The sequence below is a fragment of the Episyrphus balteatus genome, chromosome 4 (genome assembly GCF_945859705.1).
Source record: "Episyrphus balteatus chromosome 4, idEpiBalt1.1, whole genome shotgun sequence".
Taxonomy (NCBI): domain Eukaryota; kingdom Metazoa; phylum Arthropoda; class Insecta; order Diptera; family Syrphidae; genus Episyrphus; species Episyrphus balteatus.
This window is the reverse complement of record NC_079137.1, coordinates 74010985-74031165: the sequence shown is the minus strand read 5'-3', so window position 1 is coordinate 74031165 and position 20181 is coordinate 74010985. Positions and strand designations below refer to the sequence as shown.

General features: G+C 30.8%; 1 protein-coding gene across 2 annotated transcripts in view; it reads right to left on the bottom strand.

The window, feature by feature from the left end:
* LOC129919959 (uncharacterized) overlaps positions 1-20181 on the bottom strand; it is a 34670-nt gene that overhangs the window by 11942 nt on the left and 2547 nt on the right. For both annotated transcript variants that reach the window (XM_056001091.1, XM_056001092.1), the window contains exon 2: positions 5648-5804. In XM_056001091.1, the coding sequence (XP_055857066.1) occupies positions 5648-5804 (157 nt within the window). The remainder of the gene's footprint in view (positions 1-5647; positions 5805-20181) is intronic.

Here is a 20181-nt window from a genome sequence, read left to right as displayed (position 1 = left end):
GATGAAATGTTCCTACGGAATATGTTCATACATATATGTAGGTACTTACAAAAAATCTTGAAAAAAAAACCATAGGTGTGTTTTTTTGTTTATCTATATTGATTTTTGAAATCCATGCAAATATTTGGCACCACTGTACATAAACTTTGGCAGCTGTCTGTCAGAAAAGTCGCTTTTGTTTTTTTAATATTAACTCCGCAGTGGAAGGCCATTACATCCATGATGGATGCAAACAAATTTTTTTCACAAAAAAAAAACGAAAACCATAGCATGGCATCCATTTTGGATTCAAAAAATTTCACAAAAAACCAAAAATCAAAACTGACAGTTCTGATTCTGAAAAAAAACAGAATTTCTCTTCTGGTTTTAAAAACAGAATCAGAAGCAGAATCACTCACACATTCATAGATTTAAATGTTAGCAGTACAAAATGTTTGCAGCACAAAAACAAATGAAGTTTGGCGCGATTACACATATATGTGGCACATGTTAAACTTCAGATTCTTCGGAATAAAAAAAACTGTTCAATTGGGATTCTGAATCGAAGAACAATTCCGGATTGCCAATTAAAAACGCCATTAAACGTTTGTTATTGTTTTGTTTCTGGCGGTGTTTTTTTTTCATAAAGGGAAATTCCAAAAACTATCTTTGTCTTTTCCTTTTCTAATTTGACATATCTCGGCAGGGAAAATGTAAACAAAAAACATATTGTCACACACACTTACATTACAACAAACACTGTGTGTTCGAAATCATTTAACCACAAAAACTTTTATATTTCGCGATTGTTTTCAAATTTAAAGTTTTTATTTCCGATTAATTAAAAAAAAATAATTAATTTTACATATTTATTTTGGAAAACACGAACTAAATTCACAAAACTCTATCGCAATTCGCGCCTCCTTTTGTTTGTTTATGTCTTCAGTCTTCACCATCCCAGCTATAGCTGTAAATTTTTTTTTCTTTTTTTCTGTTTTCTTTTGACTATTTTCTTATACTGACAATCGTTGGAAGTTCCCCACTGAACTTATTCCAAAGATCCTGTCAAAAGCGATGAACACTTCCACTTTCCAATAATTTTGGAAACATCTTATGTAGAAGTGTTCAATGATCTGAAAGAATAATTAAAATAAAGGTAGGACCGCACTTGATGTTGAAGGAACTACGCTAAGTACACCAAAGTAAAAAATAAGCAAAATATTTTGTATCTTTCATTGGTTATCGGAACTACACTATGTGGAATATAATTATTCCTATCAAAATATCGTATTATGTGATAAATGAATAAAATAAATCAATTATTTGTATTTGACGAATTCGACGGAAGAAATAGCCCAACTTTCTACTTTTTCATCTGTCGTATCCTTTGACATTGGTTGTCAACAATAGATCAGTTCGATTTTCTGTTTCGGAGTGCAGACCGGGGAATTTCAGAGCTAAGAACTGTGTTCTTTTCTTTTCTGATTTTATGAATTGTGAACTTTAGTTGTTTATTTGTGAAGAAAATGTAATAAAAGTAACATTTAATGATATATCTAATAAATTATATCAATTAAATACTAAAATTCTGTTGTAGAGTTCAATTTTATTATGCCAAAGTCATATCTACAAATGATAATCTGTTATTAAAAATTGTTTTTAACTGAAGAGCAAGAACATACATAAAGTCTAGTAGCGTATTTTATTTTATTAAAAAAAAAAAGAACAACGATAATAGTTAACAATTTCTTGCATCAGAACTTCCTTAGTGCACATTCATCGAGAAAATATCGAACACACCTTGGAATTTAAAGTGAGCTGTCAAAAAGCAATCCGTCATGCAACGTATTCTTTGGGTCACCCCTTTCTGTCCCATCCTTCAATTTCAACGGATTGATTGACACAACGGGTGGAACGGATTCTATGGGTTAACCATTAACCATTAACCATTCAAAATGAAATAGTTTACGAAAATATCTCATTTGGATTTTAGTGAAAACATGATATAAGGCACTTAAATACAAAATAAAACTTTTGAGTGATCTTTTTTTTACGGAGGTTGACTACCCAGAACCTCAAAAGTTGGCATTTTTAATTTGTGTTCCAAAAATTAAATAAAAATGTATAACTAATGTTACATGTAACAGGGCTGTTTAGGTACTGCCTAAAACAGAAATAATTCTCCTTTTTTCAACTTTTTTAACCCAATTCCTGTTTGATTAGACTGAAACTGTGTAGTTTTTTTTTTACAAAAAAGAGAGCCCCTCTTGCAAATTTCTGCCCAAAAATTTCTTGGGACAAAAGTCTGAAATCTTTCAAAAGCTAGTGACTTCTTTTTTTCTTTTAATAAATGATAATTTTGTCCTAAAAGAGTTTGCGTACTTTTGCACAATTTTTTCTTTCTCTGAGAGGATTTCATCCCCACTTCTAAAATTTGACAGGTTTCATATTTTTGTCCAAACTTATCTGCAATTTGTTTGTACATAATAATGCTTAAAATGTTAACCATCAGAATTTTTAAGCAAATCGGAGAATTTACTCGCCTAATGAACGCCCCTGATGATACGAACTAATGATATACGAACACCCCTAATGTGAACAGGAACACGCCATGTCAAACATTTCCAGATTCATTGGAAAGTGATAAAAAGTCATTTTAAAATTCATTTTGGCTGGAATATTATTTTTTAAACAAATTAAGATTTCTTAAAAATTATAAACATTTATATATTTATATTTTGCCAGATTCTGGCGGCAGAAATTCGCCTTTTTTTAAGATATAATTTATTAAAATCTGTTCGGTGTAAGTCCAGGAAAAGGGTGTTCGACAACCGTAATAATATATATGATGATTAATCATTTTATAACTAGGGAGTCTTTCTGATAAAACGATTACCTACACTGGTAATTTTTACTTGCTCTATAGGGCAAGTATTGGTTTCGTGTCGAAAAAAAAAATTGAGGTTTTAATCAAAACCAACATTACGATGATGGAGAATTCCGAAAAAGTGGGTCTCGCAATTCCGTCCGTGCGTCTGTGCGTCTGTGCGGTTGTGCGGTTGTGCGTCCATCTGTACACATTTCCACAGCCTAAACGGGTGGACGGATTTTCTTCAAATTTGGTACAGATGATTTTTATGGAATTCTGAAAGTTAGTTTTTTTTTGTTTTTTTCTATCTCGTATAGAACGTATACCTCCCATACAAAAAAATACGATATTGCAAATTTCTCGAAAACGGCTCTAACGATTTTGATTAAACTTTGTATACGTAATATTTAAAGCAGTGGCAATAAAACTGCATTTTTATTTTTTCTCAAAAAAGTCAAATAACAAAAAAAAATTTTTTCATTTTACAAAATTTTGCCCTAAATGTCGGCTCTTCCCCAAATCTTTTTTTTTTTTAATTTAGAGGCAGCTTTTAAAATCTACAAGTAGACTAACATAAAAGTGCTTTGAACTGCAAGAGCAAGTACGTGCGACCCCAGTCGTGCATTTTATTTAACTTCTGTTCTGAAAACAAAAAAGAGTTATTGTTAGCCGTAAAATTAGAGAGCAAAGATCGATAAATAGAAGCAGATATTTTTTCTTATAAGATGTCGACTAATAAAGCGAAGGAGTAGAGCTGATACTAAGAAAAAATGTATTTGCTTTTTTAGCTTTCCTGGACTCTCCCAGATGTCTTATGCTCTTGTAATAATTGGTTAATTTACCAATGTCAAGGGTTTAAGAGATCGTCTTTACCAGTTTCGTTTGAGTAACGTCTTTAAAATTTGAATTTCAATTCAATGGAAACCGTATTTCCAAAAGAAACAGTATTTGTTAGAAGCACTACGTATGTATATCAAATTTAATCAAAATCATTAGAGCCGTTTTTGTGAAAATTGCAATAACTCAAAAAATTTGTATGTGAGGTACACTTTCTGAGTGAGATATTAAAAAAAAACGAACTTTGGAAATTACAACAACAAAAAATATGTACCAAACATCAAGAAGCAAATCAGTAAATCCATTTAGGCCCTTATTGCGAGTGTGGTTTTTCTATTGATAGACGACTGCTGTGAACTATAATTTTTGGTTTTACGTTGGACCTTTTTTGTTTACAATCATCAAGTTCATAACTCAATAGCAAATATATTTGACGAAAGAGATATACAATACCAAAACAGTAAGTAAGTAGGTTTGAATACAAATAAAGAAATTTAGAGCTTGATATATCGATTCGATCGACTTTTATCGCATCGAAAGTTGAACGGCATTCGCAGTAAAAGGCTCTACTTTGTTGTAAAACTGGATGCACAGACCGACGGATGGCATAACGAAAACCTACTATTTGGACTTCTCAATAATCGTAATGTTGGTTTTGATTAAAACTTCAAAATTTATTTTGACACGAAACCAATACTTGCCTGTAATAACAAATAAAAAGGACTATCACAAAAAATGGAACATATTTACCACCCATTGACTCTTCCGATTATCACTTTTTTTTTAGTGAATAGTTCATTGCCTTGAATGATTATATTATAAAAATTAAATTGAATTGGACTCTTGGATAGCTTAAAAATATGCAGTTCTTCCAACTTGATGGTTACACTTTGAGTACTATTAGTATGGAGGTGAAGCAAATAAAATTGGGTTTATTGCTTAGCTATCAAACTATCCAAATTTGCTCTATTCAAATTTGTAACTGGCTTTTTTTGTAATTTTTTAAATCACTATATTAATTTTCATTTGTTTTTTTTTTTAATGTAGTTTATACTTTTCTTCCCTGGTTCGCATCCGGTATAAGAAGTGTTTTCACAATTGCAGAAAAGAACTTAAAATTTGTTATCAGCGAATAGGATGCAATCGGCTAACGCAGCAGTCGATAGCTGATAATCAGAATTGACAATATTGCTTCATAAAAAAGTACTTATAAATAGCTTTCTAGCTTACTTTATTTGTTTGTATATTGTTTGTATATAAAAATAACCGGTTTCATTTGTTAATATTTATCTTAAAAACAAAAAAAAATAAATTTAAAATAAGTCTCTAGGTTAATGTCATAAATTAATAATTATGAATGATTCTACCTACACCTTTCTTCAAAAATGTTTTTGTATAGTGTTTTCCAGAAATGTATAAAAATTCCTTTTCACTAACTCACGTTTTTATAATAATTTTTACAGACTTATAAAAAAAAAGAGAGTGTGATATCTCTTCATAATTTGTATTCTCTCAGAGATTTCTATGAGAATCTTTGACCAACGTTGCAGAAAATCAGTGACAATTTAGAAATAGAGTTTTTTGGCACTTCGTTGAGTAATCCAATTATATTAATATTATTTTCTCTCTCTCAAACTTTCAGAAAGTAACGGAGGTAATATTTTTTTTTGAGGCTTTCAAAATATTTTTTTTTTGAAAAAAAACTAAAGTTTTCTTTTAATAGAAAATTAATCAGAAATTTCATTTTACGTTCACCTTTCGAAAAAAAACTTTATTTTTTTTTTCTGTATTTTAAACCTGCGTTCATCAAAGTGAAAATAAAAAAAAAAAAAAAAAAAAAACAATTTTATAAAATAAACTTTTCTAAAAATAACTTTACGTAGAATGTTCTATTTTTTTTTATAAATTACAGACACTAAAAAAAAAGACTTACAAAATTGACACTTTATTTTTCGTACTCACCAATTTCAAAGCACGTTGTACTATCCAAATTATTTGGTGGTCCTGCCGCTAATGGTGTCACCGGTGGCTGATGACGATGATGGTAATGATGATTTTGTCTCTTGGCGCTGGGCAACGATGACGTTTGCGATGATTCCGTAACCGATAGAAAGTAATCCTTTTTATTTGATAAGAAAAAAATAATTAAAGTTTCTTAGTTTTATTGAATTTTTTGTTTTAATGAAAATTATTTACTTATTTAAGAATGAAAATTTAAAAATATAAAACTATTTTAATCGAAAGAAGAATTTCACACACAGAAAGAAAAGAAAAAAAGTAATCTCGAACAGAAAACGGAACTCGATTCGTTTCGGAAGAAAGAAAAATCGTTTCTGTGCAATGAGACTAATTTTCAAATTGAATTCGAGAAACGATTTTCTTCTTTTTCTCAAAATTTACTATTTTTAGAAAATATACTCTCTCTCGCGCTCAAGAGTCTAATAGAGAAGTTTATTCAAAGAATGTGTCTCCGCACGTTCTGTTCATCATCATCAGAACCGCCAACAAAATTAAAAAAAAAATATACCTATAGGATTTTTGTTTGTTTCTTTTTGAATTAATTTTATTGTAAAATGGGAGAAAGCGCGCATCAATGCATGCAGTCGCAGATTTTTCAAGTTTCGATAGTTTTGAATAACACAAAACGGAAGAGTATATATCTATCGGTAGAAGGATATTATTCTTTAGACAAAATGCATTTTCGTTTCAGTATCATCGATATTCTTTGGTTATTGTTTTTATTAATACTTTCAAAACTAAACAAACATAAACTAAATTTTTTAATTGCGCGGAAATTTATCAGTCGGTAGATTGTGGGAGTGAGAATTGAACAGAAGGTGGGAAATTGTTTACAGATAATTATGAGGTTTGGTTATTTTTAGATCTGATGACGTTATTTTGTTATTAGATGCAGGAGGAAATTCGGAAGCGCATCATTAATTTTATTAAATTAAAAACATATGAACAGCGTTTTACTGTCTTTAAAATCGGTCTTGATTTTTCTATATCAATCAATTGTCTGTTTTATCAAAACTTAGTTCTTTAGAGTAAGTTGATTCGGTTTATCATTAATAAAGCATTCTATTCAAAAACAAAAAATAACAATAACCCGAAAGGAATTAGTTTTGCGAGGAATTGAGTTGGTTACATCTAATAGGCTTCTGCAAGAGTTGTTCTGGCGTTCACCTTTACAATAAACTATACAAAATTCTCAAAATGCAAATACTTATAGTATCTAATTTTTTTTAATATCAACTTTGCAAATATCTTATATCAATGTGTGTCGCTTTGTACGGCTCTTTGAACATATTAAAATTTTGAATTTGCAATATGTAACCAAAATCTAGATTTATTGCTAAAATTCTAAAATTTCCTGGTGCTTTTGCTGGTTTCTTGTATTTAACAACATGTTAAGTGCTGTCACCAAAGTATGTACTCGAATAATTCATTTATAGAATTAACTGTTATAGATATTACAAAATTCTCTCCAAAATCTTAGCTCGGCTAAATGTTGGAATTTCGTATGGAAGTAAATATTAGCTAGATTTTCATAATAGGCTTTAGGTCGAACTGCTCGATAAACACCTTGGGCCTTACCAGTAATCAAATTTAAAGCTCACTTAAATAAATATTCTACATATTTCACCATTCCAAAAACGCTCGGTTAAATTTTATAGTTGAGTTTCCTAACTATACAATCTAACCGAGCGTTAGCCTTTGACCTCACTATTAAGTTGGTTTTTGGTATGATGAAATATGTAGAATTCACTTAAATATTTAAGTGAGCTTTAAATTTGATTATTGGTAAGGCCCCTTATGTTTGCTACTTTCAAAAATCAAGAGTCGACATCTATAATAGGGTGTGTCAAAATGCTAAACTATGAAATTTTCTAGTGTAATAGCTTTTAAAAATTGCATTGCTTATTAAAATTAAATTCTGCGTTTACAATTTTTATTTTCATTAATATCTTTAAGTAATAGCTAAGTCTATTTCTCGTCTCTGGAATCATTTTAAAGTTTGAACACCCCTGCCGCTGGCGTAGTATTTCGTAAATAAGCAGAACACGACTTCTACACCGTCTCAAGACATCAGTGGAGAGGTTAAAAGAAGAGGAAATGAAGCAAAGAAAGAGGCATTGATGTTGTGTTAGACATTAATCTATTATGTCTCACACTAACCATAACCCTCCACAATAATTGAATTTAATTCAAGGGCACCAAGAGTAATTCGCTGTGTAAACAAAACAAACGAATACTCAAATTAATTGGGCCAATAATAATTGTAAACACCTGGCCAATGATTCAACTTCAATAATAAGTTGAAGCGACGGCAGGTCGACGATCCGGTGACAAAACATACTGGATCGTCACAATTAAAATAAGCGAAAGAAAACTGCTGATGGGTCATATTGGTTATTAAGTGTTGATGGCTCATATTGCGTCACCAAGAAATTGAGGATGACGCAAAGTAAGGTAAAAAGAAATTAAGTAGGTATAATTTAAAATATAGGTTAATAAATAATAAGCAAAGAATTGCCCAAAATTGCAATGTATGCAATATTAATTTTGTAATTGGGTAATTCTTTGTATTTCAATTTAACAAATAATAAATAAAGTATTAAAGTATTACCCAAGATTGCGATGTAAGCAATCCTAGTTTCGTAATTGGGTAATGCTTTATACTTTACATTGTATACTTTAGTTTTATAAGTATTAGTGAATAATATTAAAAGAAAGTTGTATAAATAGTCTAAAAATAATTAAGAGAAGTTCAGAAGTTCAGAAGCTCAGAAGCATAGAAGTCAGAAGCATAGAAGTCAGGAACTTAGGCGATTTCCAGAGGATCACTTTGTAAACTTTAATTCAACCCAAATAAACGTAAGAATATTGTACAAACAAATAATTAATCTTTTATTTTCTTGTTTTCAGAAAGTGGGCCTTTGTTGCCTCTAAATAACTGGCCTCCAGTGTGCCTAATAGCTGGACAATAGGGAAACGATAGGGAAACGATAGGCAAATAACTTTAAAGGGAGAGGAACCCATTTGTCGGGTTCACATCCCCTGCCTTTACGGCAAACCGTTCTCAGTAATATTCGTTACGTATGAAAGATTACGTAACATTTATGGCGCAGCCGGTAGGATGGTATGGCGTTTGGAGAATAAACAATTGCCTTAGAAACTGAAGCATCCTCCAGCTTCAGCATGCCATCCTACGAACCTACAAAAGAAGGATTTTAACTGCAATTTCGTTTCCACTGACATGCTTTTATTTGAAGTCAAGTCACTTCAAACTTTTAATTTACTTCCTGATTTCAATATTTAAAAATAAAATAATAAAATAAAAAAAAAAAAAAATGAAATTTTATCCTAATAAAATTCAGAATCAAATAAATTCACTCTTGTTATAAGCAAACCAACATAAACGATAAAAAATGTCGTTAGGCTTTGAAAAACTTCTCAAGCTATCACACGGCGTTCCTGAATTTTCGGGAGGGAATGACCCAAGGATAGCACAGAAGTTACAAATTTTTTGGACATGCTTACGTCCCATTCAAAATCACATACCTAAAATAGATGAAAAACTATTCATAGAAATACTGACTACTCGGTTACGAGAGGGTGCCCTTGACCTTATATCAACTTCAAAGCCCTCTACATTCAAAGAGTTTGAAGAAATCCTAAACAGGGCATATTTACCAATTGAAGATTATAATGATCTGGTAAATAGTTTAATCACCAGTCGCCAAAGTCCATTCGAGACTTTGAATACTTTTGTAAGTAGGCTTCGACATTCGTTAATACAATGTCGAGAGGCAGCAGACATTAAGTATGGTGATCAATCTGATATTGTAAAAAATCAATTAGAAGATTTTGCTAAATCAGCCCTTGCTTCTGGGATCTCAAACAAGCAATTAGGCCAATACTTGTTTACTTTAAGAAATCAATCTTTAGAAGAACTAATAAGAACCGCTTTTAGCATGGAAAAACACGTGCAGAGAATGGAAACAATACCACTCTTACATACATCGTGCAACCACACTCAAGCGGCCGCGCCTACTTGCAATGATCTAAATACTTTATTACAAGCGAAAGAAAATATAATATGTAGCTTCTGCAGCATTAAAGGTCACACAAACATTGAATGCCTTGAACGACAAAACACTCCAATTTGTCAACTATGCAAAAATTACGGACATGAAGCAGAAACTTGCAGAAAAAGCTTCAACAACAGCAATCAGAACTACAACACGAGTAATCAACAAAATAACTATCACAATAATCAGAGAACTCAAGATCAAAATAGATCAAACCCTTTTAGAAATTTTTATCCAAACTCTCAAAACCGAATAGAAAATAACAATGAAAAACGAGTATTCCATATGGAAACCGTTTGTGATTTTTGTGGAAGAAAAAATCACACAATCAGTGAGTGTTCTTTCAGAAATAAGTGGGAGAATACCCAGTCGGGAAACTCCAACTAGTCGACCGAAAGTTTACCCGTTCGACTTCAAATAGAATTAAGACAAATTTAGGGCAATCCCATTGGAAACACCAAGTTCCAAGGAAACCTGATCCTATACAGGACTCAGAATTATTAACAATAAATAAAAAGATAAATTTACCTTCAATAGAAATAGGAATAGGAGTCGGTAGAAACAAAACAACACGGTTATTGGTAGACACCGGCTCAGAGGTTAGTCTCCTTAAAAAAGGAGCATTAGGATATAAAACGTTCATAAACACTAAAAAGAAGTTAACCATTAACACACCTTGTGGTTCTGATCGAACATTAGGAGAATGTATAGGAAAAATTGAAATACCAACACTACCTAAATGTGAATTTCAAGTTATAGAAGATGACCTAGCCATCCCAGGTGATGGAATTCTAGGGTATAATTTTTTGGGAAAATACTGTAATGTAGATGGCCCAAACAAATTATTAACATTTTCACAAATACACGAAAGTATCACGGGAACACACGTTGGTGAAGTGTTCAGTATCCCACTGCTAGAATCCGATGTAAATACAGAGAATGGGTTGCCCATTTCGCACAATGGAAGTTGTTTCACGAGAAATCACTCGCACGTGTATAACTCAAACGAAACACAGCAACAAACCCAAACAAGCCACAATCAAAAGGTGAGGGGAAAAGGTTCAAACACACTTAATTTGGAGAAAAAATTACTTGAAGAAAAATGTAGTTTGCGGCGCAACATTGCGACCGGCATAGACAAAGATTCTGAAAGTTTATTGACCAACAATTTAGGTTCCTTGAACACAACCACTAGTTTGCAATTACCAAAGTCTCAATATCTGCCTCGCAAAGTGGAACAAAAAGACGATGGGCAAAAAATTAGTGCAACTGGAGAAGAAGTAAAACTGCAGAAAGTATCATTGCGACGTGGCTCTGGTAAGCAGAAAAAACTATCTCTCAGAAAAAGGAATATCAGAACTAAAACACCTTCGTGTACCCCAAACAATGGTATTTCTTCAAAAATACAAGAAGAAATTAGAAAAATGATGAATATAAATATTTCTGAAAATAAACATGTAAAAAATAATAAGAAAGGTCATAGGAACCAGAAGAAAATAGGTACTGCACACACAGACCACAATTTAAATAGAAAAATTAATCAAAATACACTGCAAACAGCGGACTCACAAGAAAAAGAAACAATAAATGGTTTTCACCAACAAACAAATGAAATTATAACACAAGTAGAAGAAGAAGAAGTAGAAGATGAAAATTTAGCTCAATTAATACAACCTCAAAGGTTAGGAAAAACAAAATTACAAGAAATATATAATTTAATAATAACATTATCATATACAATTTTACATAAAAGGTTATAACATTATTATATATCATTATAAATAGACTAATATTAGTAAACACATTTCTTCAGACTAGAATAGGTAAACAGAATTTACCACGTAAAAATGGCGACACATATAAAGAAAATATTAGTTTAACTTTGAAAAAGGAAATAAGAATTCCTCCCAGATCAAAAAAGATAATCGAATTACCAATACAAAATGAAGAAGCAATGATTTGTTTAGGAAAAGAAATAGAAGATGGAGTATTTTTAGGAAATTGTTTAGTTAAACATAACAAAAATAGTATATTAGTTCCAATAATAAATACAAAACAACATAAAATTAAAATACATAATATTGATTTAGAGTTAGTTCCTTTAAAAAATTATAATATAATAAATCTTGATAGGAATTTTACAGATACAAACCACGTATCATGTTATTACACAAAAACGTCAACAATTAATGAACAAAAAAGAATAATAGAACTTAAACAGAGTTTAAATAAAGAAAAAACTTTAAATAATGAAGAAAAAAAGGCCATATTAGATCTTTGTGCACAGTACAATGACATATTCCATTTACCAGGAGACAGATTGACTCACACAAATACAATGACACATGAAATACCAATAAAACAAGATCAGGCCCCAATAAATACAAAAATGTATAGACTACCTGAAAAACAAAGAGGTATTATAAATGAACAACTTGCTGAAATGTTGGAAAACGATATAGTTCAACCAAGCAAAAGTCCTTGGAACTCACCACTTTTAGTAGTACCTAAAAAGGCGGGTCCAGACGGTGAAGCACGATGGAGAGTTGTTGTTGACTTTAGGAAACTTAACGATTGTACAATAGGGGACGCTTTCCCACTACCGCGAATAGAGGACATACTCGACCAACTAGGACATGCTAGATATTTCACTACACTGGATCTTGCAAGTGGTTATCACCAAGTACTTGTCCATCCAGAAGATAGGGAAAAAACTGCTTTCAGTACAGCGTATGGACACTATGAATTCAAACGAATGCCATTTGGACTCAAAGGAGCCCCGGCGACTTTCCAACGACTCATGAACTATATACTAACTGGACTACAAGGTTTAGAATGTTTTGTATACCTGGACGACATAGTCGTTTATGGCAAAAATATAGAAGATCACAATACAAAATTGAGATTAATTTTTGACAGGTTGCGGGAACACAATTTAAAACTTAATGTAGAAAAATGTCAATTCCTCCGTCGAGAAGTTGTATATTTGGGACATAAGTGTTCCGCAGAAGGGGCACAGCCCGACCCCAGCAAAACAAGTTGTGTACAAAATTTCCCGGTACCCCGAACCGTTAGACAAACACAATCTTTCCTTGGTTTAGCCAACTACTACAGAAAATTCATTCCAGGTTTTTCAAAAATAGCACGACCACTCTCTAACTTAACGCGAAAAGATGTAAAATTCAAGTGGACAGACAAATGTCAGGAAGCCTTCCAAAAACTTAAAGACTTATTAGTATCACCCCCTCTCCTAATTTATCCCGATTTTGAAAAAGATTTTATTCTAACTACTGATGCTAGCGATGAAGCCATTGGAGCAATACTCTCACAAGGAGAAGTAGGGAAAGATAAGCCTATTGCATATGCTAGCCGAAGTTTAGACAAGACAGAACGAAAGTATTCAACTATAGAAAAGGAAATGCTTGCTATAGTTTGGGCAACGAAAAATTTTAGATGTTACCTGTTAGGTAGAAAATTCGTTGTGTATACAGACCATCAACCACTGACCGGTATTTTTAGGGTAAGGGACCCCACATCTAGACTTATTAGATTACACCACAAATTATTAGAATATAGTGAATGTACTTTAAAATATAAAGCAGGAAAAACTAACATTAATGCTGACGCACTCAGTAGAATACCAGCAAATACGTCTGACAATAAAGACACAATGGACGAGAAAACTTGTTTGACTGTCACAAGAGCTCAGAAAGCTTTACTAAATACAGATACAGAAGATAAAAACAAGGACGGAACTGACTTCGATACTGACATAGATGACGATGCCAATTCTCAAAATGAGAAACAAATTATTCAATCAACCGAACCGAACAAAAATATAGATATCACAAATACCAGAGAAAAAATAGACAATCACGAAGAAAAAATGACAATACTTAGAGATTATCACGATTCACCCTTTGGCGGACATCAAGGCGTTATTAATACATACAATAGAATCCGAAAGAAATACGTTTGGCCAAATATGTTCAAAGACATTTCAAAATACATTAAACGATGCCCAAAGTGTCAGAAAATGAAAGTGAGCCCAGTGGCAAAAATGCCAATGGTAATAACGGATACTTGTGAAGTACCATTCGATAAGGTTTATTTAGACGTAGTAGGACCCCTTCAAGATTCACATTTAGGAAATAAGTATATATTAACTTTTCAAGACAACCTAACTAAATTCGTAGATTTTTATGCAATACCCAATCAAGAGGCAGAAACAATTGCCCATATATTTTATGAACAAATTATAACTAGATATAGGATACCAAAAAGATTAGTAACTGATCAAGGAACTAATTTTTTAAGTAAATTATTTAAACAAGTATGTAAGCTTTTAAAAATAGAAAAATTACAAACAACAGCTTACCACCCTCAATCAAACGGTGCACTTGAAAGAGCTCATAGACCTCTTGTAGAATATTTAAGAACAATTTGTGATGAAAATCCAAGATCTTGGGACCAGTACCTAAGAACAGCAGCTTTTGTGTACAATAATAGTGTTCACGAAGGAACGAAATTTACTCCTATGGACTGTCTTTTTGGTTTTACAGCTGACATACCATCTAATCTAAAGCGAGACCCAGAACCAGTTTATGACAATGAAAATTATTACTTCATTTTAAGACATAAACTCCAAAAAACATACGCAATTGCACGAAGAAACCTGATCAATAGTAAAAAGAACTCAAAAATTTATTATGACCAGGGTATAAAAGTTAAAACATACCATATTGGAGACAAGGTATTGATAAAAAAATGAAAACAGACAACACAAACTGTCTGAAATATGGAAAGGTCCATACACAATAGTAGAAATACCCAGCCCTACAAATAGTGTAATTCTTATTAAAAGGAAACGAGTGAATATACTTATTTAAAAAAAAAAAAAAAAACAAAATATGAAATAAAATTAAAATATCAAAGGTTAAAAAAAAAAAAAAAAAAAAAAAAAAAAAAAAAGAAAAAAAAAAAAAAAAAAAAAAAAAAAAAAAAAAAACAAACAAACAAAACAAAAAAGATAATACATAGTTAAAAAAATAAAAAATATATATATATATAAAAGATAACAGAATAAAAAAAAAAAAAAAAAAAATAATAAAAAGAAAAAAATAAGATGGGAGATAAAGAGCCCCAAACACAATTACAATATATATAAAAAAAAAAAAAAATTAATATAAATAAATAAAAGATGGGAGATAGAGAGCCCCAAATTCACATTAACACACATACACAAAAAACACCAACACTACACACACATATACTAAAACAAAACAAAAACAAACAATAAAATAGGTACCCCACACAGGACTAACCCACGGGACTATAACTGATGCAAGATAGGACCAACGGATTTTAACTGATGCAAGATAACGTTAACCTAAAGGACTATAAACAAATACGATACTTGGATTAAATTAAGATATACATATATAACAAAAAAAAAAAAAAAAAAAATTTAACCTACATACAAATTCAAAAATTTTAATTTTATAAAAATGAAAAATTTTATTAAATAATATTTCAAAGATAATTTTATAAAAATGAAATATTTATGAATTCCTCATATGTTAACTTTAAGTAAATAATACTTCAAAGACAATGTTATAAGTCAAAATTCATTTACATTAAAATATTCAAAAATTTAAATTCATTTACATTAAAAAATTCAAAAATTTTAATTTTATAAAAATGAAAAATTTTATTAAATAATATTTCAAAGATAATTTTATAAATATAAAATATTTATGAATTCCTCATATGTTAACAAACTAACTTTAAATAATACTTCAAAGACAATGTTATAAGTCAAAATCCATTTACATTAAAAAATTAAAAAATTTTAATTTTATAAAAATGAAAAATTTTTATTAAATAATATTTCAAAGATAATTTTATAAAAATGAAATATTTATGAATTCCTCATATGTTAACTTTAAGTAAATAATACTTCAAAGTCAAAATCCATTTACATTAAAAAAATTTTTAAACAATCTTATTTTACCAAATTCCTAAAAACCTGTAAAATTGAAATACCTGCTTAATTTACTTTACCTACTGTTTGATCACAAAAATATCCGCTCAATTACCAAAGCAAGCAACCCACTCAGCAATTTTTGTCTCTTCTAAACAAAAAATGCAATTGTTTTAAAGGGGGGAGGTGTTGTGTTAGACATTAATCTATTATGTCTCACACTAACCATAACCCTCCACAATAATTGAATTTAATTCAAGGGCACCAAGAGTAATTCGCTGTGTAAACAAAACAAACGAATACTCAAATTAATTGGGCCAATAATAATTGTAAACACCTGGCCAATGATTCAACTTCAATAATAAGTTGAAGCGACGGCAGGTCGACGATCCGGTGACAAAACATACTGGATCGTCACAATTAAAATAAGCGAAAGAAAACTGCTGATGGGTCATATTGGTTATTAAGTGTTGATGGCTCATATTGCGTCACCAAGAAATTGAGGATGACGCAAAGTAAGGTAAAAAGAAATTAAGTAGGTATAATTTAAAATATAGGTTAATAAATAATAAGCAAAGAATTGCCCAAAATTGCAATGTATGCAATATTAATTTTGTAATTGGGTAATTCTTTGTATTTCAATTTAACAAATAATAAATAAAGTATTAAAGTATTACCCAAGATTGCGATGTAAGCAATCCTAGTTTCGTAATTGGGTAATGCTTTATACTTTACATTGTATACTTTAGTTTTATAAGTATTAGTGAATAATATTAAAAGAAAGTTGTATAAATAGTCTAAAAATAATTAAGAGAAGTTCAGAAGTTCAGAAGCTCAGAAGCATAGAAGTCAGAAGCATAGAAGTCAGGAACTTAGGCGATTTCCAGAGGATCACTTTGTAAACTTTAATTCAACCCAAATAAACGTAAGAATATTGTACAAACAAATAATTAATCTTTTATTTTCTTGTTTTCAGAAAGTGGGCCTTTGTTGCCTCTAAATAACTGGCCTCCAGTGTGCCTAATAGCTGGACAATAGGGAAACGATAGGGAAACGATAGGCAAATAACTTTAAAGGGAGAGGAACCCATTTGTCGGGTTCACATCCCCTGCCTTTACGGCAAACCGTTCTCAGTAATATTCGTTACGTATGAAAGATTACGTAACATTGATATTAACAAGAATTAATGAAATCTTTCTGTATTAGTTCGAGAGATACTTTTTTTTTCAGTTATATATTGGTGAAAAGTGGAGGAGAGATCGACTTGGTATGAAAGCTGGAAGTACAGCGATGAAGATTGATGGGATACGTGATTTATTTGTTGTTTTTTTTTTTTCTGGAACGACTTCAAACAACTTCAATCTAAGAAGAAGCGAAAAGGCTGGAAAGGTTTATTTGCTTTGAAAAATCTCTCTACTAGGGTCAACCAGTAAATTTATTGAAGTCTTGCCTCAATTCAATTGGAAATAAATTAATGTATGTGGGAAAGTTGCACTGCAACCTATAAGGTCTATTGTGCCTTTTCAGTTCTGTCTTTAAATTTATATTTTTTTAGGTATTTGATTATTTGGAGTATTCCACGAGAAAATAATTCTAAAACCTGTTGTTATCTCAAGTATCTATTTCGTTGGTGCATTTAAATGGAAAAATGTTGTGTTCAATATCAAGCCCTTCTTTATGAGCGTTATAGAGCAAGTTCTCACTGAACCCATAATAATCGTAACAAGTTCTAGACCGAGAGCCTTTTTTTGTTGTTGTTTCCGATGGGTTAATATGTAGTCCCATCGATAAAAACCATTAACTTGTAGCTGTAAGTCCTCTTTCCGTGGGCGTTTCTTACAATGTCATCTGCAAAACCAAGACAGCGAAATCCGAGGCATGTTAGATATTATAGTAAATTATTTTATATGAACAACATCTCGTTGTAATGATTTTCTGATTTGAGGAGGTTACTGGACTTTAAAGCCTAGTACATACTTGGTGAAGCAAGTCGTGAAGTGAATTTATACCATTTTTGTTTGTTTTCAATTATCAAATAAACTTTGTTCGAAAATTATATGAGGAGAGTAGGTTCACGAGTGAAAGAGATTCCCGTATATTTTGCACGAGAACTACTTCACGTCTTGAAGCAAAACTCTACAATTTTTTTTCACCACGAAATTTCACAGGAACGTTCACGGGTGACCAACAAAAAAATGTATGAATTCACTTCACGACTTGCTTCACCAAGTATGTACTAGCCTTAAAGGAGAAAGCTACTTAAGGGAAATTCCATGGAATGGTTTTGGTATGTTTTTCGATCTTATTTATTTAAATATTCACTATGTTAAGTATTTTAATACATAACAATTTATTTAAAGATATTCTCAGACAGTACAATAATTGTTAGAATACTAACTTTTAATATTAAAAACAATAAAACAAATTGATATATGGGCCAAAATAGTATAAAGTGTCTAAAAAATTGTCCCTTTGATTGAATTTCATTTTTCTTGAAGAAAAAGTACAAATTAGTAGACAAACTATATTGAGTTATAAATTATTTACATTTACAAGTTTGAAACCCAAATTTGGATTGAATTGTTTGCAAATCACGGTAACATTGTGGTTTATCTTGGTAATGTAGTGGTATTTAAAACTTAAAAGCTGATTTTTGGTAATAAACTATTAAGAATATTTAATTGAAATTCATTTTTCTGTGATTTAACTTCATAGGAGACTTACGTTGTTCCTATAATTTCAAATAGGAATATCAGAGAGCTTAATTATGTATATGATTTTACAAATAAAACTGCAATTTGCATTAAAGTAACGCAATTGTTTGGTTTTGATCACTTCGTGTTTAAACTGTCATGAATATAGAAATTTCATTCCAAACATATCGGTCTAAATGTTATTTTATAATAAATTAAAGTAAAACCATTTTATGTCAACTAAAATATATGAAAATATATTGATAAAAATTTCCATATTTTTTTTTTTTTTTCAAAATTCACTGTCCAAAGGGACAACTTTTTAGGCGCTAAATAGTATTTTGGCCCTAATATCACAAATCGTCTCCTCGAACTTTCCGTAGGAAGTTATTACAATGTCATCGGAAAAACCAAGACAGTGAATACTCATGTCATGAATGTTCGATGTTTCAGTAACTCATATACTACAAGACTCCACAGCAGAGGTGATGCGCAAAACAGTTCCAAACCCGGAACGAACATGGAACGGTTCTTTTTTCGGTCGGAACTAGTTCCTGGAACTATCAAGAATTTGAGTTTTTTTTCAGGAAAATGCATCAAAAAAGAAATAGTATGAAATTGAATATTTTTTTCTGATGGCCGTTTAAAGCAATCAGGAAAACTGTTGACACAAACTTAATCTACCTATTCTTTTTTTTTCCTGAGAGACATGTTTGCTTTCGTTTTGTTTCTTGTTCCTCTTCTTCTTTCTTTCTTTTGTGTGTGGCTGTGTCGGAACTGATGGAACTGTTTTAATTGATCTAGGAGTTCCGCAAGGATCCATACTTGGTCCAACCCTTTTTAACTGCTACATCAACGATATGAACAAAGCTATTAAGAACTGTGAGCTTGCTCTATTTGCAGACGATTCACTATTGTTTGTCGAAGCGGAATCAACTCAGGAATGTGAACGATTATTAAAAGAAGATCTTGATGGGTTGAATGTATGGCTTAAGGCTAATAAACTGAAACTTAATGTATCAAAAACTAAATGTATGGTTTTAAACGATAATGTTAATGTTAACGTAACTATAGATCAAGAAACTGTTGAACAAGTTTTGCAAATAAAGTACTTAGGTGTAATTATTGATTATAAATTAAGTTTTGAACCACATGTGCAATATATTTCAAAAAAAAATCTCAAAGAAAGTTGGTTTCCTTAGAAGAATTCGAAATAAAGTAAATACTATTATTAAACCACATTTTGAATACTGTTTTACTGTTTTGTATTTAATTAACCAAAGCTCTATGTGCAATTTACAAAAACTTCAAAATAAAGCAATGCGTGCAATACTTCGATGTAGTAAATATAATTCTATTGTAAATATGCTAAATACTTTGATGTGGATGTCTGTTAAACAACGTATTTATTTCAATGTTATATTTTTTGTGTTTAAAATCAAAAATAATTTATTACAAAAATACTTGTCAAAATATATTCATTACGTCAGAGATGTTCAATTATATATGTTAAGAAATAGAGAGGATATAAGACTGCAAGCTTTTAGAAATGCAAGATCTCAAAACAGTCTTATTTATAAAGGGTTTAAACTTTTCAATGATCTTCCAAATAATGTTAAACAACTAGGGCCCAATTTATTCACTCTCCATTATTTTTAAGGGCTCCATTAAAAATTATAAAACTGTCAAATCGCATACAAATTTTAAAATTTCCCTTTTTTAATG